Source organism: Augochlora pura, chromosome 10 (genome assembly GCF_028453695.1).
Source record: "Augochlora pura isolate Apur16 chromosome 10, APUR_v2.2.1, whole genome shotgun sequence".
Lineage (NCBI taxonomy): Eukaryota > Metazoa > Arthropoda > Insecta > Hymenoptera > Halictidae > Augochlora > Augochlora pura.
The window spans coordinates 5,799,247-5,821,911 of record NC_135781.1 but is presented as its reverse complement, the minus strand read 5'-3'; the positions used below and the strand labels follow the sequence as shown (position 1 = coordinate 5,821,911).

At 47.7% G+C, this 22,665-nt stretch overlaps 1 protein-coding gene across 1 annotated transcript in view; it reads left to right on the top strand.

The window, feature by feature from the left end:
• Positions 1–3,297: 3,297 nt before the first annotated feature.
• Positions 3,298–22,665, top strand: part of Slip1 (SLo interacting protein 1) — a 152,888-nt gene continuing 133,520 nt past the window's right edge. Inside the window, exon 1 of the mRNA XM_078192772.1 lies at positions 3,298–3,917. Within this exon, the coding sequence (XP_078048898.1) occupies positions 3,897–3,917 (21 nt within the window). The 5' untranslated portion in view covers positions 3,298–3,896. The remainder of the gene's footprint in view (positions 3,918–22,665) is intronic.

Below are 22,665 nucleotides of genomic sequence, written 5' to 3'. Positions count from 1 at the left end.
GAAGGGTTGAGGAGAGTTGGGATTACAAACGAGACGGCGCGGCGGGAACTTGGCAACTTTTCAGTCGCTTTTTATACAACTTTTCTTGTTAAGATCGTGATTATGAATTTTCTGTTTGATTGCCCCCTACCTCGGAGCCGCGACGCACTCGCTACCATAATCCCGACACCCGAGTAGTCACGTAACGCGCTCCCGGTAAAGTTGCGTCTACTTCTGGTCTAAGTAGTCGAGGATTGAGTTTCGAAAAGTAAATGCTCGCCGCATCAGCCCATTAACCCTCAATCTCAATTGCTGAGCTACGGGGGGTCTCTGCGACCGCATGGAAAGCTTTTAAACAAATGTTAAGTACAATTCTCGAGAGAGATGACAAAATGTTATTTGAATGCCAACTGAGAAGCCGCCCCCCTTTGGAGCCATTGATCGGGCTTGGAAAAACCGATGGAACGATTCTATGTGCACAATTATCTCTGACAGAAAAATTTCAGCGGTTTCGAAAGGTTAGAGAGTATTACCCCGAGCCGGGGTATTCGAATTTAAATTAGAATTTTTCTGATGGTAAGGTTTTCCCCGGTCAGAAAAAAGCGACACGTGACGCGAGCCGACCGTAAAAACTCCCATCCGGCCCCGCACAGAGGTAAAAAACTGTAAAAGTTAATTCTATGGCGGGATTCGCTTGCAAATACGAGAGCCGGCGTTGGCGTGGACGCGTCGCCGCGCGTTGCTCGTCGCTCGTCGGGCGCACAAGCGTCGAGGCTCATCCGATGCAGAAATGCAACCTTGACGCCGACATCCGGTAACGCGATGCGACATCGCGGCTGACCGAAACGCGACGGTAATTGACGACGGTCTGCGGTGTCGGAATGGAAACAAAGGTGAAAGACACGCGTGTATTTGTAACCGTGAAGAGCGAGAGAGAGGGGGGGGGGGGGGGAGCGAAGAGAGAGGACGCGAACGTGCATAGGTGCGCGCATGCATGCGTACGCGTCCCCTGGATTGTGTGCGTGTGTGGGTGGAGGGGAGCGGTTGTCGGCCAGGTAAATAAAAGAAAAGCAAATCCCCCACCACCTCGCCCCTTTCCATCCCATTCTGTTGAGGGTTCCTCGGTCCTCTCGTCCTTCTTCCATCTTCATTTCACTCGCGGCGCAACAAACCGCGTCGTCTTCGCTCGTCCTTTCGCCACTCGGATTTCCCACTCGAACCGTACTGCGCTCCTCTCGCTTCTATCTTTTATCTTCCATCTCGGCTTTGTTTCTCCTTCTATTCTAGACCGTTCGATGTCAACTCCAGAAACATTGCCATTTAGCCACCTAAGTAATTTTTATTTGGAATTAGTAGCGATACATTTCAGCAGGTAACTCTGTTGAAGAACAGAAAATGCAATATTCTACCCACAGAGCACTTGAAACAAATGTATTTGGACTTTTTAGGATTCATCCCATCGATCATTATCTGCCTTTATAATTCGATCAACTAAAAAATAAAAAATGTGAAACCAGTAATTTTGACCGTCTTGGTAGGTGCTCCGTTAATTACTTGAATATTCAGTGAATAACGAGACTCCGGAAAGCCATTCGTTAGTTGATTTTAGCATTCTCTATGGTGTAATGAATTGAACGCAAATACCTTGGTGTTTTCTTACTCCTACATCGTGCTATAATTATGGTTCAATTACCATCTAGCGTGAACACAACGACTATAAAGAGGAGGTGAATTTGCGTCTTACGTTTAATCATCTAATAAGGTGCTCTGTGATCTGTATCTCGTGGAATTAATATTCCTGCGAACGAATTCAGCATCCTGTTTCCTTGCAGAAATATCTCACGTTTTAACACGTTTCCTGATTCTTCTAGAAATTTTCCGATATCTAGTATAAATAGCACACGCCAAATCAAATAACAATTGATACAAACAAATAACTGTTACCTACGAACTGAACCATGAGCGATCGTTATTACTTGGATTCGAAAGAGAAAACATTTCTGCCGCGGCACGGCGTTCCAACGGTATCCGCAAAAGTTCGTTGAATTTTACCAATCGATCGAATCCATTCAATCGTTTAATTACCGTTTTAACCGACGGGCGCGCCGCCGACTGATTTTTAAGTTGCAGTCGGTCGCGGTAAAAATCGTAAGAACCGCTGAGTTCGTGCAAAAGGTTAGGCACTCAAATTTTCTCACTGTCTGGCGCGCTTGTAAAATCACATTCAAAAGTTCCAGCTAGAAAAGAGTCCGGTGAACTCGCCCGACGATGTAAAAATACCTGTAAAAATCACGAACATTGTAATTACCGACCGATGAAAGCTAATAAACAAACGGAACTAAATCATACCAGATTGTGTAACCCAATTCACGATGCACCGTTGCCAGCGACGCTTCCCGTTACAATTTTCGTTGTGGCTGACAGTGCGCTTCTAGTTGCAATCCTCGAGCACATCCTCGTCGCAGAGAACAAGCAGACTCGAGCGTTTCCAACGCGAAACATTCGCCTCGAAACAACCATGGACGAGTTCCCTTTGTTATGGCAAATGGCGGGTCGTGAATCATCTTAAGCTGTCTGCGTCGTCGTGTAAAAATCATTCGACTCGCAAAGAATTGAAATAGAGAGATGAAATGCATACGTATCGCGCCGAGAGAAATAGAAGGACAGAGAGAATGTGGGAGCGAGTGATTGAGAGAGGAATAGTGTAAGGGAGAAGGAGAGAAAGAGTGGCGATGCGTATCGTGTGCGCGGGTTGGACTTATCGCCAGTGGCGCATACCTGGCACTATCACGACGGTAGCGTTGCAAACGGTACTTTCGGATAATCAGCATTTGTGTAACTCTCTTTCGCTCTTTGTGTCATTCGCCTGTCCCCACGAGCCCACGAGCCGACAAGCCCACGAGTCAGTCGAGCTATCTCGTTCCATTCCATCCCGTTCCGTTCAATTCCTGTCGCTTGCGTCTGTTCCTTCTGAATCCATTTCTCGCTGCTCTCCTCTCCTCTTCTCTCCTCTGACGGCTCGGCTCTCGACTCGCGCTATAGTCGCAAGGCAACGCGACTGTGGTCTCCGACGGTCGGTCGCTCATCCCTTCTGACCGTCTCTGTTGCTCCGAACCAAATGCCGTTCTCGGTTTCCCGGCTGTCCTTGTCGTTCCTCGGCATCCCCACCTCGGTCTTGTTCGTCCATCTCCGTCTCGACCCGTCTCGACCCCCCTCGTTCCGTCTCGTTCCGTCTCGTTTGGTCGCGCACTCGAGACACGCCTCCCACTCGTGGCGCGCGCCCGGCGTCACACTCAGTCGACGCCGAGCCGCCACGCGTGTTGGCCGCACTGTTCTTCGCGCGTTCGAACGCGTCTGGTCGTGTACGCGCATCGTATCTCGAACCTCGTGTGTCCAGTTACCGTTGCCGCTGCCACCGCCGCCGCCGCCGCCGCCGGTTTGTTTCTTTTTCTCGCGTACACGCTTCTTGGACGCTCGAACACAAACACGGAGGTTCGGCTAACCTCGCGTTTCGCTCCGAAGCGAGAAAGCGAAGCGATGCTAGATCATCGGAACGACGACGATCGAGCCGCCCCGTGCCGCGTGTGAGTGCTCGGTCTCGGTCTCGGTCTCGTTCATCCTCGTCTCCCTCGAACCCACGCGAACAAGTGGAAAAGAAGTGTCGAGTGCCGCGCGTTTACCGCTCCACAGAAAACTGCTTTCTCCGTTTCGCTCGACCTCCGCTCACCCGGCACTCTTTTCTTCCGTTTCTTCTGCTTGATCCGACTTCGCTGCGACCGCTCAACCTCTCTACCCCGGTGCGTTTGGGCTCGTTTTCACCTTCGAGACCTACGTTCTGTCGGTTCGCACCGCGTAAACGTCATCCACACGCCTCGACATCCGACGAATCGACGCATCCACCACCGGGACTCCGCGACATGGATTTCGTGATACTCAAGGTAAGTGTCCACGATTCACATTCTCTCTCCCTCTCTCTTTCTCTTTCTCTCTGCCTGTCTCTCTATCTTTCTGTCACTGTCGTTGCTCGACCTCTGGTGGACTCGTGGGTCACCGATCCGCGTTCGATCTCTAGCCGTCGGTCGATACGATTCCCGTTGGATTGGTAACAGCTGAACGCCGCCGCAATCGATTCTCGTTCTCGAGCCGCGAGTGCTCGATGATAGAATCGTCAACGGTTAATGTTAATGTTGCGTTGATTTATTTGTGCATCGGATTTGGATATTCAATGATTTGTTTATTTAAAAAACGTTAAAGTTATATATACAGGGACAGTGGTTTATTATAGATGTCAGAAGAATTTTTCGAAGTAGTGTTCGGTGGTGAATCGCGTCTACCGTTTTGGGGTAGCAACGCGGAACGGAAACTTTTTCGAACGGTTATGTAAAGTTCGACGATTTTATTGCACGGTAGTTCAAGCGACTCGAATTTCGTAACATTGTTTTCGACGACGATTCGCGGAACCCATGCACGTAGCTATGTATAAATCCCCCGTAATGACGTCACGGCTATACGCCGGTCCAGGTAAACAAATAAAGCACTCCCGCGGAATTCGATGCATTTTAACCGGTCCGCGTGCACATAACCTCCGCCGGCTAATCAGTAATATTAACCTATTAAATCCAGCCCCGGCAGTTGGGTTAATCATAAAACTCTTTTATTTCTTCTATTCCTTTTTTTATGGGGCCGTAAAAAAGATTTTAAACGCAAGTTTGAAGTGGATATTGGGTTACCGACGCAAGGGCTCGAAACGTCTCTCTCTTTTTTTTTTTTATCGACCTGTCGTTATTGAAGCGGTGAAAATACGAATTTACGAGCCGCCCGAGTTTTGTGTCCTACAAAATCTTGTCAAACTGTTCGAATAACTCGAGAAGCAGTATCTTGAGAATTTTATAAAAACGTGGATGAGGTATCAATTTAGTTATTTATTCAGACGGGCAGAATAAAAGCAATTGACGACGCATAGCAAAGTTAAATGCTGTTTTATGTTTCAATTTTCTTAGAAGTTGAGGTTATTAATGAGTTGGTTAGGATACATTGAATCTTTAGTGTAAAGGGCGGGAATAGGTTATGTCAAGGATTTAAACTAAATAGTAGTGAACATTTGACAACGCTGGTAATAATTTCGATGAGAAATAGCGAGACGTCCATTATTCTTCTGTTCTCTAAAGTAGACATATGTATGTATATATATATTTATTTATTTATAAAAGAGGAAACCCATTAGAGTATATAATAGAAGGTATTAAAACAGTGATTATAATAAATAGATTTCTCGTTTGATTCCGACGTACTTCAAACAGTTCAATTACGGTACCGTAGCCATCACCTAGTAAACTCTTTTAGTAATTCTTTTTATACGATCTGAATAAAGAACATTACTATGTTTTAATTATATTTCAAACCGCAAATGCGCGAGTAAATCATAATGCTCATCACAGAACATAAAAGTGCAAACAGCTTGATTTCTTCAAAAAGATTCCTGCATCTTCGTCGATAAGGATTTATTGAAACTGAAAACGACCGCAGGTGGCTTTCGGTCAGAGCGATATTGGCATAATTGGAGTACACTGGAACCTCGATTGTCCGATTCTCCAATATCAGAATTCTCTATTGTCCAACCACGTTTCACATGAAACGAGCCCAATCTTGGGCGATCGATACGCGAAACAATGTACAGTACAATTAAGTCAAAATTAAAACTGGCACTGCAAGTAAGCGACTGTTCCATTATCCGAACATTTATATCGCACTGCTTGTCCCGGATAATCGAGGTGCCGCGCTATTTGATACAGTTTGAAGTTCCTTCGAAATAGTTTGAATTCCTGGGGGTGTTGGATCGTAATCCAGCTGGTTCGAACTCGGAAGGGTTGGTAGAGTTTCCGGGCGCGAGAAACGGGTGATTTTTGACCGGGCGTGTGTCGCGAGCCTCGATTTCTTGACAACGAGATCGTTGGACGGAGGATGAAAAAGGATACGGTGTTTGGACGTCTATTTCTCCGAAGCTTCTGCCAAGCTGACTCGGTCGGTCACGGGCATCGGGCATCGGGAATCGAGCAACACGAGAGGCACACGGAACGGAACGGAACCGAACCGGGGATGGAGGCTGCGGAAGCAGGAGGATGGAGGACGGCGGTTGGAAGAACACTGAAATCGGAGATACTTGCTCCGGGGGTGGCGTCAGAGTAAAGCATTCGCATCGGAATAAAGGGTTAACTCTCGCGTAGGTCCTATTTATTTCCCCTTTTTTTGTCGAGGGTTCTCCGGAGCGTGTTCAAATAATTGCCGGTGGAACGGCGACCCAGTTATCGTCTTAATTATCGTGCAATCAAGCTTCCCACCGAGGTCGTTTTATTGTCGTTAAGTTACCTGTTCGAAGTTTTTTTCTTTTTTTTTTCTTTTTCGTTGCTGCCCCGGTAGTAATAACGATGGCATTCGTATTTACGAACGGGGTAGATCCCGTGGCGCGGTAAACGCGCGCATTAAAGACGCGACGACGTTCATTTTCGGCGGATATCGCGTTAATGATCATCCCCGTCCCGAGTCTGAAGTATCCGTTCTCCTCGATTACAGTTTTCCGTAATTAATTTTTGTTTCACGGTTGCACGGAGTCCGCGGCCGCGCATCGTTCGTCGACGGTTTAACGTCCCGCGGAATCGCGGCGTTGAATCGCGTTTTAATGCGGCGGCTTTGAACAAGCGCCGGCCTGCCGGCCGGCCGGTCGGCGATAAATTCGAGAGAAATATTACGAAATTTCTTGAAAAGTATCCTGCACGGGCCACGGGCTAAAGAGCGGCCGACGTTAATCTCGAAAAAGGATCGTGCGCGCGCGTGCTTTCGTTGCGTTGCAGTACTCGTTTGTGAATCATCGCTAGAATATGCCTCCGTGCGCGTTCTACGACGGAATTTCGTCGGTTTTTCGAGAGTCCGAGTTCCGAGTACGTCGCGTCTCGAGCGATCTTCCACGGTAAACGAACGACGATGCCACCCTTGTTCGACACGGCACGCGTAATATCCGATGTTTCTGGCGGCGCGAAAAATCTCCTTGCCGTCCGCGAGCTTGGCCGGTAAAACTTGGGATCGACCGTGTCGCCGAGGAACGGCTGTCAGCCCGGAGAGAGAGACCCCGCTGAACAACAGTATTCCAAGAACGAAACAACGGGTTGAGATAAAGCAGATAGGATTTTCTCATATTTAAAAAGTCGTTCTTATTTTTTTTTTTACGGAGCACGTACACACCTTTTTCTCCGCACCGAAACACGGTCTCGCGCGGATGCTTGACAAAGCCGGATACGCAAACACCGTTATCATTGTCCCCGTGTTGCCGGTAAAGCCCCCGTAAATGTTGATGCCGCGCAAATACAGATTATTACGAACTAATTTACAGAAACTGCAGCTAAACAGAGATGTTTGCCCCGATACGAGTTCCCGTCAGGCTCGAAAAACCTCGTCAAACTTTACGCAACGTTTTTACCGCGGCCGAGAACCAGGCGAAATTGTGCGCACGCCGTCGTATTTTTTTATCTTGAGTATCCGTAGCGGGGCTGGAGAGACGGCTGTGCCGCGGCCGCGATAAACCCAATAGACGATCTCGAACGGGCCCGTATTCTGATTCGCCGTATCCGAAGATCGCGAATTTACTGTCCGAAACCAGAAGACGCTGGGTTCTTTGCATATCCTGCGAAGACAGTCGCTTTTATCGGACGGAAGCTTATCGTCGTAAATGGCCGTGAATCCGAGGGGGGAGGACTCGGGCAGGGTTGAAGGGCCAACAAATTGGCCCGTATTTCGGAAACACCGGCGCGCGTAAACGTTGACGGAGCGAACACGTCACAGGTTTGGGGCAGTGAACGCGTCGCCGGCCCGGGTCTACCGATGATTTTATTCACGCGCAAGTTTGGTCGTTAGAGCGATCGTTAGCCGAGTTCTCGCGGCGTTGTTTCGGCGAAATTCAACGGCTCTTAACGTTTCGGCGAACAATCGTTGCTCGCCTGATAAAATACTCAACTTCGAATAACGACTGACTGAGAACGAGAGAGAGAGAGAGAGAGAGAGAGAGAGAGGGGCGCAGGTGTTGGTAGTTTAATTTTAAATAAAATGGTCGCGTGGTTGTCTTAAAGTAGAACAATCTATAGTAATCGTCAAATCGAGGACACAGGAGCGGGGGTTGATAATTAGGGGGAAAGGAGCCGAGGGCGATTAGCTGCTGAAAGACTAGCATAAACGTCGACAGCTATTATTTTAAGAAATGTACCGTAATTACGTTATTAACCAAATGTGTCCAATTTATATTGCTAATAAGATATATCTTATTTATATTATTAATGAAGTACATAGAAATCACGCTGCTAAAAGAGCGTATTATAATTATACTGTCGCCACTTTGACCATCGAGTCACCCAACTTCAGACGACAGAATTAAATTTAAAATTAATTTCTACGCTGATCCATTGCAATCTCTTAATTTTATTTCAACTCGCAAGAGATGGGAACGTTGGAAAAGTAATCAACGTCGCGTGACATTTCTTAGGAATTTTATTTCAGTCGAGTAAAAGATTTGACTTTCATGAAACTTTCGAAGTTATTGGCAAGTTCGTCAAAGTGTTAATACGAGTACGTGCCCGCAGCGGGACACCGCGATGTTCACCGTCCCTTATCGTTCGAACGCAGCAAGTTCATAGGTAGACAAACACACCGGGTGATAACAGAGTTTTCCCCGAAGTACCCGCGGGGTTCAACGTTCGTTTGCTCTCTTTCCCTCTCTCTCTCTCTCTCTCTTTCCCTCTGTTCCGCGCTCTTCATCGGGGTCTCTAGTTCTCAGCGAAAGGTGCGTGCCCGTGAACCTTCGTGCCCCGTTGCGTTTAATTTTAGCGCTCGCGATCTAGCGCGAAACCTCGTCAAGTCGATTCTCTCCCTCTCTCTCCCTCTCTCTCTCTTTCTCTTTCTCTTTCTGTCTCTGTTTTTCTGCATCTCCCGTCTTAGATCGGAGTCCCGAGAAAGGGGCCCCGATAAAGTGCTTTCAATAAAATGCCTCCACCACTCGATACCTACCGTGGATCCGTAGAAATTGAAAGTGAAGAAATCTTGGCCGATGGTACAGACGGCCGCAAAAGTTTCCCCGCCCGGCCAGATTGCCGAAAGTTTCGTCAACCCGCCCAGATCGAAATTCCGGATGAACAAAGCGTACGAATTTCCGTTGCACGCTTTCAGCCATGTTCCCATCGACTGAAATCGAGATCTTCCATTTCTTAACCCCTTGACGTACAATGTCGTCTCCGAGACGTCGAGAACTTTCTTCGGCGTGTGTCCGCAGTTGCCAAATTAACTCTTCGCGCTCTGGTGGTGATTCTGAGACACCGCTAAGATGAAAAATAATTTTTGTGCAAACAAAGTGTAGATTTCAAAAATGGTTAAATAGTGGAGCTATTGTTATCAGTCACAAGAATCAATTTCGTATGCATAAAAGTGCACTTTGTTACATAGAATGGAGATCCTATGAGTCAGAAATTTTATCTCAGACTTACGGTCGAATAGGCTCCGACTGCAAAGGGTCAACCCCTTGCAGTATAATAACGAGTCAAACTCGAATGTTTCGTCCACGATTCGATAAATATGGGTGACAAGCGTTTATATTAAATCGAAACAAAATTTGAGTCCCCTGTCATCGCAATCAGGACACTAGAATCATCTCATGACATCAAGAAATTAATTAGAGACGAGACAGTCGTAGTCAAGGTAGCTCCGGAAGACGTAATAGTGCAAGGGGTTAAATGGTATTCTACGGACGCGACGACGCGCATTTTATTCGTATGTCAAGGGGTTATTCCGATACACGCTTACTCCTTGTCACGCCTCACCATGACGCAACAATTCTAACGCAATGAAAGTGAACTAATCGTTCTTGGACACTTTACCCCAACACCGCTTCGATACTTTGCTTCTTTTATTAACCAGACTTTCAGTTCTTCGTACAAATTATCCACTGGTTGAAAGTTCGCGGATCGAAGCGTGTCGCAGAAAAAAAAATTGAGCGTCGCAAGCAAAAGGGGTGCCGGGTAATTTCGCGTAACCGAGTAGAGCCGCGGGAACCCCGTGGTCGCGGCTCCTTCGTGGACGGTTGTCACAGGTGAAATCGAGTGGCCGGGCACTCGAACGCGGTCGGAGTTCGGACTAGAACTGTGGCCGGAGCCACATTTTTCGTTTATCACGGTACATTGATTCGTCGAGATCGACGGGGAACGTCGGGCGCGGGCAACCCGAGAACCGTTCTCTCCGCTCCGCCGCGAAAAAAAGTGGACACGCTCTCGAGACCTCGCGGTCCTTTTTTTTCCTCGATCGGACGTTTATTGCTGTTAACGCGTTTGCCGGCGGAACGATCAACCGATCACCGGAACCACCCACTTCGCTCCGAACGTTTCACCCGTCGTTCACTTTGTCACGCGAAAGCCGCGGGTCCTGGTATTTCCATCGCTGCGCGGTGTCCGATTCCTTCGGAAAAAAAAAAATGGGACGAAACCGTTGTGATTTGAAAACTCGTTCGTCGACGGGAAACGGAACGAAATATCCTCGTGAATGTATCATTTCTGTGACGTAATCACTGAATCACGGATTTTATGCATTTACGGTGGAAACGGGTGAAACTGACAACAGCGAACAGAGTGAAAGAAGCTGAAAACGTTAGCGTGCCAAGTTAAATGTAATAACGTTATTAAAAGAAGAAGATCGTATTACACTAATTAACTGCGCTTTTTAGTATAAAGTGCTCTTTGAAGTATAAAAGCCGTGGATGTAAAACTAAAGCCTTCGCTTTTTAACCTTCGTGAGGCGATGGCTGTGTTAATTTTGACCCACCTTTTATTCGATTACCCAATTTTCGGTAATTAAAATAAATTGCTGTTGTTCCAAAAAGAACGGAGAAATACCTTCGAAAATATGTTTCCAAAAAAATTGCCGAATAAGGCACAGAATTGTTATGAACATCGTCGTTGGAACAATCGTGAGAATGGTTCGGCATCCAAAGGTTAACATTCGCAAAGAGTAACAATTTTGCTGATACTTTCGCAGTTCCAATTACACAAAAGCACTTCTGCACCTTGATGCTTTGTGTACCACCAGGTCCGGTTTGAAACAAAAGACGAAACGATTGAAAGGAGTAAATTCGTTCTGTTGGAACATGCTGGCGTTAAAGAGGTCGAGTATACATTGTGCGGGTTGCGGGATGATTTATTAGGTTGCGTACTAAACAAAAGTCTGTTTGCATTTTTTGTAAGAAAATATCGTACGGTTGACGATGCGAAGGGACTTACTATACAATTTTAGACTAATTTACCGTGTGCAAACCTTCTATGGGTTCGTGGAATTTTCCTCAAGTTATATACTAATATAGCGACATTTTGCTATTTAATTTTATTTTTTTCACAAGATGACGTATACGTATTAATTATCTAAGGTTTCTGAGATAACCAGTAACAATATTGATGATTGGCAACACCATCAACCTGAAATATTAAAGTAAATGTCTCGCAAGCGTTGATAGATATTTAACCCCTTCCACTACGATGCCTTTCACGCTGCGTTGATCAGCAGTTATTTGTCCTTAATATTTTTAATAATAGGATCAGCCGATTTTTATTTCTTTTATTGCCTTTGCGTACTTCTGTTTTTAAACATTGATAACAGAAGAATTTATTTTTATTTCGATCTAGAAGAAATTAATAATATTCATATTTAATAGGTGTTGCATGAAGCCTGACTCGTTATTATAGTGCACGGGGTTAAGAAAGAAATTTGGCCCATACAGTGTTAAAATAGACACTTCTACCTTTAATATTAGCTAAATTGTATAGAAATAGCTTCACAGGAACGTATCTTAAAATCCATCAGAACTTTTCCTTTTAAATCTTGCAAACCCCATCATGACAAAGATCAATTTCTTTGAATTTTTCAAAATGACCTCATTATTCTATTGCAATTTAATCTACTCCGTTTTAAAGCAGACACTTTCAACTTTCGTTTAAGCTAAGCTGCACAGAAATAGCCCCACGAGAGCACATCTCGAAACTCATTTGAACTGTCTCTTTGACTTCGTGCGATTTACCTGGCTCTTCTCCTAGGTGTCAGAGGTCCGCGAACGAACTTATTATACAAGCCAATAGATTCGCGTCAGACTTAGGCGACGAACGAGTAGCAAGTTGATCGATGGGGAACCGAGTAGCGACGCGGCGGCGGCGGCGGCGACGAGTGGTTTTCGCTCGGTTTAGGTAGCAGCGAAAAGGAGCGTTTAAGCGGGTAAACGCGACTTCCTGGAATAACGGTGCGTCGCTTGCCGTCTCTGAACGCCTCGGAACGGGCACCGACCGCCTCGGGGTGTCGCTAAAATGTTGCGCCGCGTTTTTCGAGCGTACTCGAGCCCTCGTGGATGGCGCCGGAATAGACTCTCGAGCGACAAAAGTAAAAAGCATCCCACCGTGAGATCCGCGCGTCCCCGGGGCCCCGACCATTACGCGATGGGAAATTACGATGGTAATCTTCGGGGCGATACCGGGGAACCTTGACAACGATTCCGTGGCCACTGTTCGTCTCCCTTTCACGCGCTCTCCTCTCGTCCACAGGGTCCCGTTTCCATTTCCATTCCCGTTCCCGTGTCCTCGCGTATCCCCGGCTCCGCGCGGCTCCGCGCCGCGACGCGCCGTTCCCGTGGCAAATTTTCGTCTCGTTCACCGAATCCTATGCGCGACGCGTTCGCCAACAAACACGTCCGGCCACTCGACAACCGGGGGTTACGCCGAACCTGCCGCGCATATTTTATGCAGGGGCTAATTTTCCATCGATCGCGTTCGTTGTCCTTTAATCCTAGGACTTCCGCACCTTTCGCTGTCACCCGGAAGCCTTATGCTATCGTTCCTCGATCTCGTAATCTTCCTTTACTAAAGATCAGTCGAAATCTGTTTTTTAAGTTTGCGAAATTTGAATACGAAATTTTGTGAGGTTTCTAAATTCCGAAATTCAAACCCTCTGTAAGGAATTCCAAGATCAATCTTCAAGTGGATATTATTGTTTTAATATCGTGGTAACGTAATATCATATTGATTCCGTATTAATAATGGTGTCTTGATGTTCAATTGACTCCGTATCAATATTAGGGACTCGACGATAAATAGACTTCGTGTCAATAATAGCGACTTGGCGCGAAACTGTCCCCATATCAATAGTAGTATTATTGATACGGATTCAATTTGATTTCAAGCCACCATTATCGATACGGGGTCAATTTGCCGCCAAGTTGCTCCTACTATTCTGTTGCTACCGACTCGGAGTGCATTCGACGTAGATCACCATTAATGTTAGGCGTGAATTTGACGTACGTCACCGCTCTAAGCTTCACCCGGCGATATAATACGAAACCGTCCCTCTCCGCCAGGACAAGTGTACACGCGTACATGCTGTGTCGCGAATTGATAAAAAAAACACGTCGAACCGATGAATCATCGAACAGGAAAGATTATGACCAGCCGGCATAGATTCAACGAAAGCCGCGCCGTTCGTCCTCGGCGGAGCGCGGGAAGCGTCGTTATCACCGTGCAATATCTGCGGATATCGACAGACGAAAGCGTCGGCGGCACTTTCGTAACGACGAGCGGGGTCCCGAGGTCCGAGCCGCCTCCCACTAATTTATTCTCCCGTTTCCGGCGTCGGAGTTATTATTGCGACGGGCGGAATCGGTCGGAGGAGAGAAAGTTTGGCTAAGAAATCCAATCGATTAGCGCGCCGACACGAGGACCCGACACGACTGTGCAATTAAGCGGTCCCTTCCCCCACTCCCCCACCCACCCCCTCCCCGGGCTCTCCCCGACACTGCCGACTCCCTTCCCCCGATAATCGACAAGGCTTTGAAACGCGAACGAGCTTAGAACCGTCGATGCCGGGCGCGCACGGTCTTGGCTAACGACGCTCGCGTCGCCCCGATGCCGATGATTTTATTGGCGCCGAGCGCGGTCGCGCTTCTCGCTCGTTTCCTTCGACGGCGCGACGTCTGAAACGCAAGAACTTGCGCCCGCGAAATTACGCAACGAGAGCGTTCCGTGGTTCGCGAGTCGGTCGCGTATAATTTTGCTCGTTACCATCGTCGCTCCGTTCGTTGTCCCTGTGCGAAACTAATAGGGCTGTGCCGGTATCCCGAAATCTCGGATCCCCCGTGCACCGCGCGTCGCGTTCGCCATTGACTGGGTCGGGACCCGAAATTTTCCGATACTAGAGGTCGTATCGGGTTTCCTGAAACGTTCGTGTATACCGAATTCGAAAATGGGATTTGGGGAGGCATGTTCGTACGTTTAATTCGCTTCGGTATAGGGTGAATATGATTTGCGTCTTTTGAGATAGCCATTGGAGAATTAATTTTTCGATGCGAAAGTTGCGTAGGTTAAAGGAGCATAATATGTAGCGCATTCTAAACCTAAAAATAAAGCGAAATTACTCGTTAGCTATTTGGTTTAGGGTTAATAAAGATCAATACCTTTTTTACTTTGAATTTGATATTCTTATTTGATATTCTATTTTATTTTATTCTATTTTCTTATTATTATTTGATATTCTATTTTTATATGTAAAATATAATATTTGATTTAAGAACAAAATGGTGACCTCCGGAACGACTTCACCTATAACATACTATATAAAATAAATGCACTACATACTACGCCCCTTTAAACTATGCAACTTTTGTATTAAAAAATTTGTTGCCCGATGCATTTTTCGATAGTTACAGAAATTGCACAATAACGTGTGCATTCGTATTTTTAGTTTCGGTTCTCGATCCGAGTCCGAAGAAAATACCCGACCCGATTTTAACCCGAAGTCTCGGGTGCCCGCCCACCTTTAGAAACTAACGAGCACACAGTATATCTAACTTCAACTGTATAAAATATGGAAACGGCGTGTCGCGGGCTAAAGGGCAAGTAAATCAGCCCTCCTCCCGAGGGTCGGGTGTGTTTTCTTGGTTCTTCTTGCGCGTCTGAAAAAGGAATCAAGCAGAAAGTTCGAAGTGAATCTGGCGGTAGTAGGCGGCAGACAAATTCCATTAAACTATCATTAAGGTTTCTCCCGCGAACCGAACTCGGTCCGACCTAGCCCCCCCCCCCTCTCCCCGAGCCGATACTTCGAGAAATCCCGGACGAGAGGGATACTTCCGCCATTACTAACAAATAAATAAACATTCTCTGGAGAGTCCGCTGGGAAGAGGGAAGGGGTCCGCGCGCCTTTCGTGAAAAGTTTGTTAACGCGCGCGTTCCGCAGTGCCGCGAACGGACCGCTCCGATTGGCTGCCGGAGGTGTCGGGGGAACAAAGAGGCGTTGGTCCGGGTGTTCGAGCGTCCGAGCGCGGTGGGCGCTAAGCATGAAAAAACGATGATCGTGATTCAGTAATCAGCGCGCGACGCGGAGATCTGTCGGGACGTTGCCGGACCCCGCGGTGGTCGTCGGAGTTGCTCGTTTCACGGTGGTTCCCGTGACGCCAAAGACGCGGGGAGAAGCGAATCAACGCTCCGGCAGCCGTTTGAGCGACTTGTAAAAACAATTGGAAGCGGCGCCCGTTCCACGAGCACGCCGAGCCGCGCCGCGCCGCGCTTGCTTATGCTTATGCTCCGGCGCGTGCTCGCGCGTTCCGCGTCAAACAAAGAGACGGCCGAAGAAAAAGTCTGGTGAAACAAAACGAGGGAGGAAAGCACAGAGCGAGAAAGAGAGAGAGAGAGAGAAAAGGAGAGGGCGAGGGCGAGTGGGAGAGATGTAGCGCGCGGCCATAAACGATTATCGCGGCCGCGAGCAACGATCCTCGTTTTTCTTTCCTCCCTTTTCTCGCGCAGCTTTTCACTTTCCCCCCCGAAAACGAGGGAAACGAGGAAAACAACGGAGATGGAAGAAGCGCCGCCGGTCGATAACTCGCCAGCGAAACTTACTTCTGATAATTAAACTACGGGTGTTTATGCGTTTATCGCACTATTGTGCGGAAGCCGGCGCGCTAAGAAGTTTAAATAGGATTTAACGAGATTTTTACGGTGCTCGTAAACCGATGAAAGCTTCGACGAGCCGAACGTCCGTCGAACTTCCGGTTTTTGCGCATTAGCTCGGAAAAGTTTCTGTTCCGCGTAAACACCGGTCGCGCGCGCTCGCCCGCGCCCGAGCTCGACGCCGGTAATAATTTCACGATGCGAAATTTGTTAGCCGTTCCGAATGCCAGCGAGGTCTTTTATTTCGCGGCTGCCGCCCGATTGTCGCGTCGCTCGAGCTTCCAGATTGTCGCCGTTGGAGCGAGGGAGATGGAAACGGGTGGTGAGGGGGGTGGGGGGCGAATTTCGATCAAAATCGCGCGAATTCGGGGCGAATTCGTACGAGGAACCCAGATTGGCCGGATGGCATCCGGGCGATCCTCTCCGCGGTTACATTGTCGCGCGAACACCGCGCGCTGTGTGACTGTGACGCATCGTTTAATCGACTGCACGCGAATTGCCTTTCGAGTAACCAAATGCTTGTTAGCCCACTAACGCGTCGACTGCCTATTCGTTTAATTCGAAACGGCTCCCCCTTTTCTGTTACCCGTTTTCCCTTTGTCTCTACGCTTCTCTCTCTCTCTCTCTCTCTCTCTCTGTCTCTCTCGCTCGCTTGCTCTCTCCTATATCTGTTTTCGTCTCGCCAACGGCCGACCGACGGGGTGGCGGACACGTCTCTTTCTCCCATCGCGCGGCGAAATCACTGGGAGCTTTGCGCGTCGACGGTCCGTCGACGACGATTCACGCGGACCGCAAAACTCTGATCGTTGTCGCGTGGTTTTATTCGAAACCGTCGCGTCGCCATGGCGTTCATCAGCCAATGAAATTCGCTCGGCCGTGCAAAGTCGCAATTTTCGATGGAGCGGGTGACGCGACGCGACGCGACGCGACGCGGTGCCGCGCGCGACCGGCTCGATCTTCAAAAGAAGCGGGACCGGGTCGGTCGTTAGGATTGAACGGGATTTTGTCGACCTCTGTTAACGCGTCGATCACCGTATTATTTCTCCCTTGAACGCCGTCTCTTGTATTTACCTACGGATCCGATAGAAACAGAGAGATCGACGAATGGCAACGACCGAAACGAGAACGTAAATGGAAACGTTAAAAAAAAAGAGAAGAGAGAGTAAAAGGGTAGAATGGTCGGCGGCGGGTCGGCGAGAGTCAACCGGGCAGCCGATAAAAAGATTTTCGGGCGGGACCGTCCCGAAGAGTATGGAGCGGCGGGCATTAATTAATACCGTTTTAATTAACGGGTCGGGCTGAGTCGATGCGCCGGATCGCGGGCTCGCCGTGGAATAAAGAATCTCCAAATAAAGCCGCGAGCAAATGTTTGCGTTCGTATATGTTTAACCGGTCTGCGCGGAGCTTTCGACTTATTTCAATTATTTTTTGCGACCTCGTTTACCAGACGGTCCACGGTGTGGCATATCGTCGCCTATCGTTCGCGTATCGTTCGCGTAGTGTCGCGCAGCAGCGTCCCACAGTGTTGTATAGCGTGGGATAGCGTGGCATAGAGCGGCGTGACGTTGCGGAACGATCGATCCTCGGTGTCGACCGCAACGAATATTTCATTGGTGCCTCGCGCGTGCATCGCTGATCATTGTCGGAACCCGTCGAACACCGCGGACGCTAACGAAGCGTAACGAGGCGTGACAGCGAGCGCGAGCGTCGGACGCCACGCGGACGGATAGAAAATTCGGATTAATTTGACGCGGTCGCTCAAAGATATCGAAACGCGATCTCGTCGTGGACGGGGGGTGGGGGGTGCGACGAGCGGTTTTCCCGCTTCCTTTTAAACCGCGTTTCAAACGGCGATGCTATCTTCCCGGTTTTTCTCGGGCCGGTCCCCGCCGAGCCAACCAGCACCCCCCGCAGCCTCATCTCGATGAATGCGCCACATTCAACGCGCTACCACCTCTAACCACCGCAGACCGCAGAGAACAGTCCACGCTTTTCTGCGCGGGAACCAACCCCGCAAACTCCCGCAAATGTTCTAGACACTCGGCGCGCGAGCAACCCTCCGCCGCGACACGACCGCGCCGCGAGAAACTCGGCGACCCGACCCAGACACTGTCGCCTTTTTCGTCTCTGCTCCCTGAAAATCAGTTCAGAAGTCGAATTCCCGCTACGGTTTTTCACGTACCTCGCCAGCTAATTAGCTTTCCCGCGGTTGCGGCCTTCTCTGTCGTCATTTCGAAATTGTTGTCCGATTTCCAGCTAAACGGTCGGTGGGTATCGTTGATCGACGAGTAAACCGTGCAAATTTAAATTAATTAATTTCCAAAGAAATTAATGGAATATTGGATTCAATTCGATCCACTTCGTTATCTAATTAATAGAAAATCAGCTGATTTGTTCTGTATACACCTGGTTATTCGTTGGCAGATGATAAACGAGTCGGTTGCAATTGTATGGGGCGTAAGTCACATATTCCTGATTTTGAGAAATTATTGTTCACTAACTAGTTTATCCATTACCAACGCGAAATAGAATTGCATATACTGACTAATGCGATATCATTAGATATATTAAATATCTATATAATCTTTTTTATTATATTCATTTATATCCACATTTATTTCATCTTATTCAAATAATATTTCATTATTCTCGGAAAGCAAATTACTATTGCTAGAACAAAACTTCAGATGTCTTTTTCTTCAATCATCATTGCTCAAACATATTTCATTATAGAATTGAAAATACGTGTAAGTTTATAACGAAGAAATTTCTGAAAAAGATGACTTCGATGGGAACGACTTAAAGTAACCTAGTTATTATTAGTATCAAGAACGAACGACCGAGCGACGTGACTTTGACTCGCTTCGTTCCGCGCGCAATTCAGATAACCATGATTCGTTCTCGGAAACGATCGGGGCGCGGTTAATTTAACCGGGTCCGACAAAAAACAGATCCGCGTTAATCTCCGAAGAAGCGGGTTTAGAAAAACACGGTGGAAAATTGATTCGTGATTTAGCTGGTCTCAGCGGAACGAGTCGCTAACGGATGCTCGAGATTCCCGGCATTCTACACAATTGAAGCGAATCCCTCGACGTACGACCGCGCTCCGTCAGGATCGAGGCCGGACTTTTAAAGCCGTTCCGCGAAATTTATTCTATCCGATTATCAAGTTAAATTCTCTGTTTAATTCCTTGTGCCTTATGGAATAAAATTCATTGGAGCGAAACATCGAAATATAGTCGCGGATATCTCCGTTTCGTTATCGCGAAACTTTGTCCACGGTAGCTTCCTAGAACTTTACGGTTCCCGGCATCCGACTTTAGCAGGTAAATCCGTACGTATTTCAGGATCGTCTCGGAAGATGTTAACGGACCGTGAAACGAACGAACCTTTCGAGCCCTCGAACGGTCACAAATCTCTGATTCGACGGTGGTCACGCCGAAACGTCGCGTCGCGTCGTCTCGCACACGGAATACGAAATTGGGCACGTTTTTCCCTCGCTTCGACCACATTTCGAACGACAGACCCAACGTGCGCTCTTAAAACTGCTTGTAAAGGTGCAGCTGCGACGCGAACTACGTTTCAAAAAATACGCAGCTTCGAATGTCATGAAATTCGCGTCACCTTTTTTCCAGTCATCTTTGCCTTACATTATCGCAGAAATAAGAGATATTCGATTGATTCCCGTAGCTCTGTAGGTTTCGAAGTGGCTCCGGAAATGCAGGTCCAAGGGAATGCATTGAATTTTTCGATCTCGGTGAGAAAAGAAGACCCGGCGTTCCCAGGAGGTGTGGGTTTCTTATATTCTCTACGCGGAGTTCTTTAAGGGGCGTGGTTTCTTTAGTTATCGCGGGTGAGACGCTCCGGGGCGTGGCTGCGGTGCCCTTCGCCCGAGCAGTGCGCCAAGAAAGTATAGCTTCTTTATCTCCCGTGTCTCTGTAGAAAAGAAGTATTGCATTTTAGGTCCGACTTATAAAATCAGTCTCCATAATAAAGGAATAAACCATGATGTATGCATACGGCTATAAATACTATTTCGATCGCTTTTTAAAAAATCGATTTTCCGATAACAGACTTTTCACTGTACAATTTTCTAGATCGTCGTCGTTCCGATTCAGAATCGATTTTCACATGGATCGCTCATTCCCAGTCTACAACGTCTTCTAAGAGCCGTAGTTTCTCTAGTTTCCGCGCGTACGCTGGCCGAAGGGCCGTCAAAGAGGTCGTAGCGGTGCTTCGCGGAACAATTTCTCTGGCCGTGCCGGCAAGAAACGCGTCCCACGACGATGTTACCGGGGGGGTGGAAGCGCGTAAACTTCGATCCGAACTTGTGTTACCGGGGGATCTTCGAACCGGGAACGCGGAAACATCGCGGAATGCGCGGGCCACGAAGACGCGGAACGGCATCGCGCGGAATGGCGGCGCGTTGCGGAACGTTAACGCGATTACAACGTAATTCGGAAACTATGCCGGTAAAGCTTGCGGCGGCAAGGATCGAAGTACTTTGCGAGTTTCGAGCAGCGACGCGTACCCGAAGAGCGTCGACACATACCGTGGGCCTTGATCCGATTAGTCGACCTCTTCATCCTCCGGGCTGCGCGTCTTCCGTCCGCGCGTCTCCGTTTCCCGGCCCGTGGTTAAATCTCAGTTTCCCCGGGAAGGCTTCGCATCCGGGCTTCCCCCATCGACCATACCTGTCCGGGAATCTGCGGGCAACCTGCGAGATTCTTCGCGTCGCGCCGCTCAAGACACCGCGAACCGATCACCAGATGATCGATTACTGTGTCTTTGGTTCGTTTTCTTTTTCTTTTTTTTAGCATAATTAACTGTTTGTCGATCAAGACATATGAAATTTTTGTAATCTCTTAATTTCTCTATTTTATAATAATAAGGTTTAATGTATTTTTTTTATGTAAAAATAATTACATCCAAAGAGCAGAAGAATAAAAGAATTTTATATTTATGAATACTCAAAATGAAAGAAAGAACAATTGTATTCACTGAAAAATAGATAAATTAAAAGAAGATTAGTACGCTTTATTCGATATATATATATATGAAGTTAATTATGCCAGAGAAGAAACCAAAGCACAGCAATTGTATTGCAATCTCCCCCATAGTAACCGGATCTCATATTCCATCGAGGTGGTAGCTCCGTTCCCGGCAGCTTGTATCTTTTCGGAATCTTGGCAAATGAATTAGAGCGGAGGATCAGCGAGATACGGGTAGGATTTTCGGAGGATTTCTGGGAAATTAGGGGACCGTCCGTGGTCCAGGGTGATGCGGTGACGACGGTGTACGTGCAGATCGGTGTGTGCGAGGGTTGCGCGCGTCCGCGGGATTCAAGCTCGGGCCCGCGCACGCTGAATATTCGAAAGCACGACGCGACGCGCGACTCACGACTCCGGCACCATCGACGTCGACTGAATATTCATCCGGCGTGACAGCCTTCCACGCATCCTTCCGATAATGCTCCGCGGGAAGGGTTGCCGCGCCGTGTCTGAAACCCCTCGCCTTTAAGTTCTTGCCCTGCGAATTTACCGGTGCCGCGTTTCCTCCAGAGATCCGTAAACGTCGACCGCAATTCTTCATTTCGTTCTCCGTCGACAGGCTTCGTGTTCAATTCACGGGGGAATGCTGTCGTCCTTCGTCGATTATTATTATTCATTGGAAACTGGGCTGTTAACGCTAGCTTTACGGAACATTAACCCTTTGGCTACGGCAGACTTTGGCACGGCCGTAGTTTTTCGTTAGACATGCATTTTTGAGGAGGTATATTAAAATATATTAAAATATATATATATAGCATAAATATTACACAATATATAATTAATCAAATTTAATAACAAACGGGGGCGAAATTTGATCTTGACGCCTATTGGCGCCTACAGTACCGGGAAGCCAACGTGTGTCGGACGCCAATAGGCGCCAACAGTAGTCAAAGGGTTAAATGTAGTTGTTTCATAATAATAGCTTATAAAAGTAACAATAAGACATTCTGTGTATTATTGTAACATTTGTCACGAATTACATACATATAGAACATTAATAATTGTATCTTCATTATTTGAACATTATTTGTAAATTAAAAAATTAGTGATCCGTCATTTTGACCGGTTCCGCGAACTTGGAATTAAATAAGACACTGTGGAACACCGTTCAATGTAATTATGAATTTATTCCGAAGAACCAATACGAAACACGTGTACCAATGCATTTATGATTGTGAACCAGCATTGGCTTTTCCAATTTGCGAGTCGAAAACGTTGGCATTTCGTATCGCGCTCGAGTTATCGTAATCCTCTTCGCAGTTGTTCGGGGACCATATAACCGAAGCGCACTCTAGTTTACGTCGAACTGGAGCAGTACACCGGAGTTTGATAGTATTAACAGAGCGGACGAATCATAGAATTAAATAAACGAATTCGGCGAACCGAATTTCCGTTTTATTGGCCGCGGCCATAAAGTTCGCGAAACTCCCGACGCGATACCGTGAGGCGAACGGAAACTCGTATCCGAGGGTCACGTAGCGCGAGAGATCTATCTATTTTTCCGGACTTCCGTCCGGCGATTCGTTCAATATTTCCGCTTCGGGAGCTGAACCGAAGTCGTAGGAAACAGACGCGCGCGCGGCGTGTCCCGTTCGAATGCGTCGCACGTTCTAGCCGCAGTACGGCAGGAGTTTACG